At 39.5% G+C, this 9,878-nt stretch overlaps 1 protein-coding gene and 1 pseudogene across 1 annotated transcript; one reads left to right on the forward strand and one right to left on the reverse strand.

Moving 5' to 3' along the window:
- Window positions 1-391: 391 nt before the first annotated feature.
- Window positions 392-1,078, forward strand: LOC149826840 (protein MIZU-KUSSEI 1 pseudogene; annotated as a pseudogene).
- A 753-nt stretch (window positions 1,079-1,831) lies between these two features.
- Window positions 1,832-8,124, reverse strand: LOC149826841 (protein BUD31 homolog 2-like). The gene is made up of 4 exons (XM_090020139.1): window positions 7,975-8,124; window positions 4,212-4,344; window positions 3,874-4,061; window positions 1,832-3,101 (listed from the first exon to the last, which is right to left on the reverse strand). The coding sequence occupies exons 2-4, from the start codon at window positions 4,303-4,305 to the stop codon at window positions 2,946-2,948; spliced, it is 438 nt and encodes a 145-aa protein (XP_089876265.1). The 5' UTR covers window positions 4,306-4,344; window positions 7,975-8,124; the 3' UTR covers window positions 1,832-2,945.
- Between the last annotated feature and the right edge of the window lie 1,754 nt (window positions 8,125-9,878).

Genomic DNA, 9,878 nt, shown 5'->3' on the forward strand with positions numbered 1-9,878 from the left:
AAAAAAAGAACTTCCGAATCGAACCCACACCACGTGTCCTGTCCACTTATCTTTGTGACAGAATTCAAGAGTAGATTTCCCTGTAGAATCCAACTATTTTAAAGAAGGAAAACCCTTCTAACCAACCAATTCCAAATTTAGAATGAATGAGTTGAAAAACAGGCAGTTTCTCCTTAAACTAATCCCAACCACAGGACGCACCATCTTGACCAAGAGAGAAACAACCTCCCCCTATGATAAATGGCACACGCACAACTCACAGAGCTTCCTCCCTCTCCCTCAACGTGCGTCCCATGTCTCAAAACCTCTTCAAAAACACCACCACCCTGAATCCTTACCACCATCATCCCATATGTCATCTCAGAAGAGTTCCCACATTGCCTTATAACCCATGACACCATCGACTTCGCCGCCGCCCTGCCCTCTCCAGCCATCCAAGAAAAAGAAATCCAAACCAGTCAAGATTGTCCGGTACTTCCGATCGGTTTTCCGGTCATTGCCAATCCTAACACCAAGCTGTAAACTCCCATCTCACTTTCCCAGAGGGCATTCAGATGCCGTTGCTATAACCAGCAGCGGCACCCGCATTACCGGCACCCTATTTGGTTACCCAAAAGGCCGAGTGAGCCTAGCCCTCCAAGACAACCCCCGAACCGTGCCGACCATCATCGTTGAGCTCCCCATACCCACTGGGAACCTTCTCAAGGAGATGACATCTGGCCTAGTCCGCATCGCTCTAGAGAGCGAGAAGAAGCCAAATTCAGAGAAGACCAGCGTCCTCGATGAGCCCATGTGGACCATGTATTGTAATGGTCGCAAAACAGGCTACGGGGTGAAGAGAGAGCAGACCGAGCTCGACCTTCATGTCATGGAGCTGCTTAAGGCTGTGTCAATGGGTGGTGGGGTTCTGCCCTCTGAAGGTGCAGAAGCAGGAGCCAATGAAGGCGATGGTGAGCTAACCTACATGAGGGCTCACTTTGATCGCGTTACAGGGTCTAAGGACTCCGAAGCGCTCTACATGGTTAGTCCAGATGGGCATAACGGACCTGAACTTACCGTGTTCTTTGTCAGAGTCTGAAATTCATCCAACCCAGGAAACGCAATGCCAGAAGCCAAAGATACAGAGAAATGAGTTCCAAAAGTTTGAAGAGGACAAGAGTTACTAAAGGTGGTCATCCCCTGAGCCTCAGGCCTGCATTGAATTGCTTCCTAAATCAGGTTGGAGCTCCTCTTCTTTCTCAGTGCGAAGGCGGCAGCCTGCACCATCCTTGTCTAGCTTCAGCTCACCTTTCACACCCTACGATTGGCCATATGAAACAGCAACCTCAGATTCTGAAAGTGTGTTAGTAGAGATCAAGAAATCTTGAGAGAATCCCTCACCAAATAGCATAGAGACGTGAAGCAACATCATTGTAACTTGTAAATAGGTGAACTTTGTTCAGTAATTACCATGAGTTTGTTGAACTTCTATTTGTTGTTCTCTATCAGAAAACAAAACCATGTCCATGTAGTTGCCGCCCTGCGAACAATGAAAAGGGCAGCAGATGTAGGCAACTCCATACTATGAATAATTACATAAATAATACCAATTCTTATTTCTTAATGATATTATAAGATCAAGACAATTGGCTGAATCTTGTGAAACCATTTAATAGAAATTCAACATCTTTTTAAAAAGTAAATCTACTTTGATTCTTGAAAATAATTCCAAAGCAGATATGGAAGAGAATAATTAAATTAAATTAAATTGTTGAACAGATACAACATCTTTCCACCTACACAGTAGTTTTTTTCTTTTGATCTATGGACAGGTAAGCAACTCTTCCAAGACTTTTGTTTACTGCTAACCACATGCACTTACATTTCAGAACACTTAAATCGTAGGAGTAGGTAGTAGAAAAGTGAAGAGCAAACCAAGCGCCAATTCGAAAGCACAACAAAAATGTAAGCCTTGCAATATATACAAGAGAGAGAGAGAGAGATGAAAAGAACAAAAAGCTGACACCATCACCCTTTCATTTCATTACCTTATGTCCTTGGATACCACATCAGAGCTCAAGGGCAAAAGCTCAGTTTGATTACTCGCTACACGCTTGCCGTTCAACGTCAACTTTTTACATTTAAATGACAGTACATTCGGTTGGCATTGATTCTTTATTCATACTATAGTTATGGCTTGAAATTCAGGGAAGTTATGAGGCTCTTTTAGGCTGCAGTTTTGTGGTCATTCCCATCATTTGCAGAATCATACAAACACATATATTCTCGAATATACATTACACACAATCAAAATCACAATACAAATTAGTAATTCTGCTTAACACTAAGAAAAGCTTTAGAAAGGTTCAGACATACATCGTTCATCATTTCCTTGAACTTTTATACTGCAATTCATTTAAAAACTGTCTCATTGTCATTATGGCTCTTCCATCCGTGTTCTAGATCTCCACAACATCAAAACTCTATCTACTTCAACTCTTCCGCATTGCATTCATCAAAAGGCTTTCAAGAAATAAACACTACATTGCAGAGCAATACACGACTTGTCCACTTCATCCACTAAAATATACAGAATACTGTTTTTGTTGATGACCAGATTGAAATACCCTCTCAGATGTCTGAGGATAAGCAAGATTTTTCCAAATGTGCAAAGATTGGTCTCAGTAATGGAAAAAGATAAGTGAGGATGTCAAAGTGAAATGAAGAAGAGCAAATATACGCAGAGTTGACAGTAAACATGCAGCATCAGACATGGCTCCCCTAAGAAGCATACTTCAGGCAATGTAGAACCATTAAAACAGTATGTTACATATAGCATGCCATCAACCAATTAGGGAGTGAGGGAAGCATCATGCATAAACTCAATGTGCACCATCACACAGTTCTAGGGGATGAAATCCCTGTCTCCCATATGGTAATATATCAGATTAAGTTAAAGCTTGATATCAATCTCCGCTTGCACATCCCTTGCAACCACAATGGACACACTCTATAACTTTTTCTTCTCTCAGGTGCTTGGGCACTCGGCACACACATGTGGTAGAGAAGTTATGATCACGAGGCTGAATGCATCTTAAGCAACAGAGCCGTTCATAGCCAGACTGCAAAATAAAACGATAATATCATCAGAGCTTCCCTGAACTGGAAGCCTCACCTTAAACTATGATTCATTTAACAAAAACTGAGATAGCCCACGTGGGATTCAAACATAAGACCCCTCAGTTATGGTAGCACATAGGACTCGTTCGAAAAAAATAAATGAGCCGAGCTTGAACAATGGTTCAGGCTCGGTACACATAAACGAGCCAAGCTTGAACAAGCAGTCCAGCTCGAATAAGCTCGGTAAGCCCGATTAGGCTCGGTTAACATAGTTATATAAAAAATTTAGATTTATATATGTATGTATTTTGTTCATAATTTTAACACAAAGAGAGGTCTTACCTTAATGGGCAACTCATTGGTCATCTTTTGAAAGGGCATGAGTTCAAATCCCACCATTTTCTCTTTCAAAAAGGTATTTTACATAAATTTCACAAAATTTAAGATCATTTTTAAATTAAAGGTTTTCAGCTGAGCCAAGCCAAGCCAAGCCGAGCCATGCTCGAGCTTGACTTGAGCCGATCCCGAGCCATGGTTGTTCAAGCTCGAGCCGAGCTTGAACAACCTGTTTTCCTTCACGAGGCGAGCCAGCCCAAGCTCGGCTTGAACACGGCTCATGTGCATCCCTAGTAGCACAACTCTAGCATCCTAGCTGTCATTCAATTCCTATTGCAAAGCATACTTCAAACAACTGGGCTAACCATAAAATGGTGAAATTGACCATAAAACCAAGTGATAGAAAATGCATACACAAAAGACTGATATTCCCCCAACCTTTTTCCATTTGGCAATCAGATTGCGATCAGCATAGCCTTGGTCCAAGCAGAATTCATACAGCTCCTTTGAAATCTCTTTTCTTCGATGATAGAGATCAAATATGTAACGGCTCTTTTGATGCGCTATTCGAAAAATTGGCCATAGTGCCTCACATTTACGCTTACCATCATGTGGATCATTTTCAGCTGTTTGGTAGCACAGAAATAAAACATCAGAATGGTAGGGAGTAGGGGCCATTTAAAATATCATTATGGCAACACAAATCTACATGAAACTTCATGCATGATTGAGTTTTTGTTCGGTGCATGGAGTTGGTATGAATCAAACAAAAGTACCTTCTCTCATTTGACCTTCTAAATCCCGAAGAGTTGGCTCAATAAGCTCCCAACCACTTGGATATTTGACACGATTTGTCTTTATTTTTGGCATTTTCCCAACCTCAGTTATGCCACCAATCCTTTAAGCAACCTAAAAGGAATGGCAAGATGACAAGAAGCTCAAGATGATTATACTTTATACAACGAGAACCAGAAAGAAAGAAAAACCCACAAGAAAAAAGAACTTGTTCAACCAAGAGCTTGAATACATAATCTTAAACAAGATTGGCACATATCATTCTGGCAGTTTTAAGTGTACGTAGCTCTATGTGTATATTTACATTAGAGTAGGCACGTTAGGATAGATAGGAGAGAGAACTTGGAAAAATAAGGTTTGAAGTCTTAGCAAAGGGGTGTATTATGATGAAAACCTCAGTACAATTTTGTGAATGGGAAACCATAGTAGTGCTTTATGTGTCAGTCATCTATTGATGGGATCTCCTCCAACCTGATGTTAAAAGATACATTTCTTCATGGGAATTTGCATGAGGAAACACATACGAAGCAGCTACAGGATATTAAGTAGATGATCCAAAGGAAATAGTAGTGTGCTTATGCTAAAAGCTATGTCACACAGACTCTTCTAACAGGGCACAGCACCCACGTTGCACCCGCACCCGCACCCAGGCGGGTGCAACACTTGTACACAGCTTCCTTTGTGTTAGGTGAAGTCAACCACACTGAGGTCCATTTCTATCCAAAAGTAGATTCAGTTAACCCTAATCAAGTCCATTTTTATCTAAATTATATATATAAATACATAAATGCACACACATACACCTAGTGTTAACTTTAAACTGTTAAAATTTATATATATATATATATATATATACACCCTCCCGGCACCCCCGCACCCAAGTTTTTTTAAAGTGCTGCATCGCCACATTCGCACCCGCACCTATGTGACATAGGCTAAAAGTTATTTTTGAATTGAAGCAAGCATCTAAAGCATGGTTTGATACTTTACTTGACACATATAGTCCCTTGGTTCTACTTGCAGTCATGCTTACTTGCATGCAGTTGAACTAAAAAAAACGCATACAACAGAGATAGCAGAATCATGAAAACATAGGCATCTCAAGTGATGTAATGATTTATGTAGCAAAAGTGTTAGCACGACAAAATCCAATCATTTCATTGACAGGCCATAAAGAATAAAAGAAGAGTACTCACTGACATCAAGAGAAAAACACTGTGATAAGCAACTAGACTTAAGCATCAGTCATGGACATACTAAACACCAACTTGACATATGAAGAATAGACACCTAAAAAGTTTTGACATGAAAAAGCAGTTAGCAACAGTTTTTTGCTAGTTTCAAACATGTCATGTGTTCAAATTCAAGGCCTAACCAATATTGTGCCAACCAGCATGAGCATGTCCATTGGCACATGTGCAAAAGTCACATGAAGCACACAATGCGGTCCCATTTGGTGCACATGCAGGTGTTGGATGGCCCAGCACTTTAGGGGTGCTCTACTTAGTATATGTGATCATTTTTGTGGTCTTGAAAGGCTCCTTGGTTATGCCTAATAATGTGTGTAAACAAGGAATTCAATATAAGTTGATGTACCATCTTATTAACAGAAGGGAAACATCAAGATGGCAAACCTCATAATCAAAGTGACTATCATAGACTCAACCATTACACTCCTCTCTTCATTCAACCCTGCTCCACAAAATTTTGGAACAAGTCAGCTAAGAACATTCTTGTGGGCATTGATACTGGCAGATACTAACCAACAGCACATTTATCATTAATTTGTTACACAATCTGCTATTCTTAATCACCACAATGCTTGATTTAGCAAGTTCATAACGCCTGTAACCATCTGGAAACATCTAATAAAGAAATTTCAGACAACATAGAATTTGCACCTCCACATATAATAATGTGCTATCAACACAATTTTCTCTGCATGGGGAGACCTCAACAAGTAAGCCTATGATACTGTAGTCTGCTGCAATATGATGTTTAAGGCTTCCAATCATGCAGGGCTCTCTGTTTTGACATCTCATGGATTCATATTGAAACAAGTTGAGAGGGAGGTTTCATCACTGCCTTATTGACATTAATAGAAAACAGCAGATTCTATGCCTCCTCTTCTGTGATCAGCTTTCCTAACCACACATTATCTTACTGGCAGATGGAGATGATTATCCCTGCCAATTCTAACACTCCAATGATCCAATCTGCTTTGAGCAAATTCAGCCATCTTAGGCATATTATCATCTTTTTAACATTCATTTCCAATTGTCCAATGTGTTTCATCTTACTCAAACATTGCCCATCATAAAGATGAAGTTGCCATTCCTTTCCCAAATTTGGCTTGCTTCATCCGGGAGTTCACCTGGCTTTGTCAATCCTTCAAGTTGTCTTCCTCTTGACTTGATGCTTAAGACATTGTACTGCCCCCCTCAGATTCTTCCAAGCAACTAACCAGGATTGACCTAATGAGGCTGGTACATAGGCAGCACAGCCCCCCCCCCCCCCCTCCCTGCTTTCTTTTTCTCAAGGATTCTTGAGCAAGTCAGCCATTTTTTTGAACTTGGACTCAATGATTCATTGATCATCTTGTAGGATAAATAAAAATTGCAATCCAGGACCTTTGAATAAATATTCTGCAAATCAATGCTATAAAAACTTGCACAACTAAAAATTGATCTGAGATGCAAAGGCAAAAAAGAGAATTCAGTCCAAGGTTAACTTGATGATTAATTTGAGGGTTGCATATTTATGGCAGACGTAGCAACAGAAAGCACTACAACCACGTCCATGTTGGCCAATTACATGTTTCAAGACACATGGTGATATTCCACAAAATAATATTAGGTCACATCAAAATGATGGATGAAACATAAGGATTTAACATCAGGGAATCTCCTAACCGTATACCGTATCAACATACATCTTAAAGATCAAACACAAAATTAGTTAAAATGTAAAGCTAAAAAGACAAAGACCCATTTTCAATAGTAATAACTATTGAAAGGTTCTTCCTACTTTTTTCCAGCCCATGCCTCTTTATAGATTATATCCATCCAGTGTTGGACCTCTTGACAAAGAAAAATAAGGCAACAATTTAAGTACCTTTTTCTCACTCTAGGTTCATTTTCAAGAAGATGATGACCAACAGGTCAAGTCGATTAGAAAATGGCTTTTCAACAGTCAAAAATACAATTTGAATATAAAGTAATAAAAGACATTTTGCTGCGAATTGAAGCTCTGGCATATTCTTTGGTTTTTAGTCAAAGTTTAGCAGTCTATCATTTTGCTCATTAAAGAATACGAGAAACCCAATTACTAAAAAGTTCCAATATTTCACCTTAAAAAAAAGCAGCAATATGGTCCACAGTTTTATAATATACATCACAAGAACAGTTTCATTATGTAATGCACCATAGTTGAATCGCCAATAACAATAACTAAAAATCATCATGAGAAAGTTTTCCAACCAAGACAGTTCAATAGTATGACCAACCAAGAAAAACTAAAGAAATCAAACCACCCCATATCTCAAAAAACATTATGTATAATGAACGATACTTTTTTAACGAAATCGATGGTCCAGCCGAGTTGAAATCGGCACCACTATCCCTAGATCCATGCATAATCAATAATAAAAAAGAAAAGAAAAAGGAAACAACGAGAAAATGAAGCAAACACTAATTCTTGTCAATCCAACGCCTAAAACTCCAAGAGAGAGAGAGAGAGAGGGACCTTGTCGTGATGAATTCGTCGGAAGAGAAGAGGAACGGTAGGATTTGGGGAGAAACGCCTGCCAGAGGAACTGAGAGAGACAGAGAGAGTTGGAAAAAGGAGCGTTTAGATACCGCCCAAATCTCACAATTTCCACGAAAGTTTACGTATGGTTATATAGGAACCATGAAAACCCAAGAAGTTCTATATTCCCTAATTTTGACCTAAATCCCAAACAGGAGCTTTGCAGGGGCTGCTATGAACAGGCAAACGACGCGACACGCATCCGATCAGCCGGCCATAGGCATTTTTCAGAACACCTGAACGGTATTCGGATCGGATTCAGGTCAATCAGAATAATATTTGGGACTGATTTAGGTTGTAATTTATGTATGAAAGATATCTGACACGATCCGACCCAACCCTACCCCAACATAGATATCTTAATTCTTAAGAAACTACTTAAACTATGTGGTCAGGAGTGGGCTCACATTTACTCAAACCGACATAACCAAACCCAAACCCCGAACTTGAATATGAATTGTTGGGTTGGATTTGAACATCAGAAAATGGGTTAGATATCCAATCCATTGATAGCAGTAGCTACAGCCTGCACGGCTATATGGAGACACCAAGGTCACATAAATGAAGTTATCACAATTTTATTTCTTTAAATTCACATAAAAGTATAATTCAATAAATCATATAAAACTTCAACTTATCTTCTTTCCTGTATCATGATTTTATATTGATCATAACTCGGTTTTTTGTGCTTTTTTATTTTAACTACAGTTTTAGTTTTTAATATTCTTATAAATATTATTTTTACCAATAATATTTATATTTTCTAAAAAAAAGATTTAAAATCTAGATACTTTCTAAAAAAGAATTGTCCCAGCCATATGTTTTGGGGTTATTAATTTTGTAGAGTCCAGATGGTGACTTAAACACTGCACTACCAAACTATGAATTGGATCCAAATAAATCTTTATAGACTCGGGTCTTCTGCTTCGATGCATCACTTCTTAACTATCCAATGTATTCTTGATGGTTTAAACTGAGATGACACAGGCTTTGTGCCATCAACAAATCCCTTCAAATCATATATGTAAAACGAGAATGAGAGTAAATTGAGATTCCCAAAATACTTAGTTGTCTTTACTAAGCTTAACAGACAAAAAATGCTGAAGGGTATTGGAAGACAAACCCAAAGAGAGTTACAATTGTTGGAGCCACCGGGCAAAGGGTTGGAACTAGCCATTGTCGATATATGGCTCTGATATCATAAAGAAACTATGAGAACACACACAATACAAATGTGGTTCTGTTTAGTATTGAGGAGTTCATAGATTGCCAATATTCATATATAACATACGTGGTTTAGATAAAGGCATCATCAATACATCTGGCCTTTTCTCTAAGAATTTCTATTTTACATGAATTCATATCGTGAGCTTTCCTTTCTAACGAGCCTACCAAATACATTTTTTATATCTTCATGCTCATCTTGACAACCTCTTTCCTTAGTCATGAGAGGACAAACGATCGCCGCTTGCCCTTTTTGGTTTCGGAGAAAATGAAGGCGTTGGTAGAGGTAGATGCTCTCAGAAGCACCGTTGTCGTCGGTGGTGTTTCGATCGGCCTCTAAAGCCAGTGGCTGAAGGGGAGGCGTCGATGCATCGGTAGGGATTTCTTCCCCTTTTTTGCTTTCGTCGGAAGGTCAGTGGTGGATGACGGCAGTTGTCATCGCCATCAATCGACTGTTGAGGCTGGCTGCCTTGGTCGGCGACCAACATCCTCGATCGGTCGGCGGTGGAGTGAATAACCCCGACGATTAAAAAAAAATAGTAAACCCTTACCTCTCATTGAGGGGGGGTGACCTTCGTCGATGGCCTCACCGGTGTTGTCCTCTGTACGGGGTCGAA

The sequence above is a fragment of the Nuphar pumila genome, chromosome 10 (assembly GCF_984573655.1).
Source record: "Nuphar pumila chromosome 10, dmNupPumi1.hap1.1, whole genome shotgun sequence".
Lineage (NCBI taxonomy): Eukaryota > Viridiplantae > Streptophyta > Magnoliopsida > Nymphaeales > Nymphaeaceae > Nuphar > Nuphar pumila.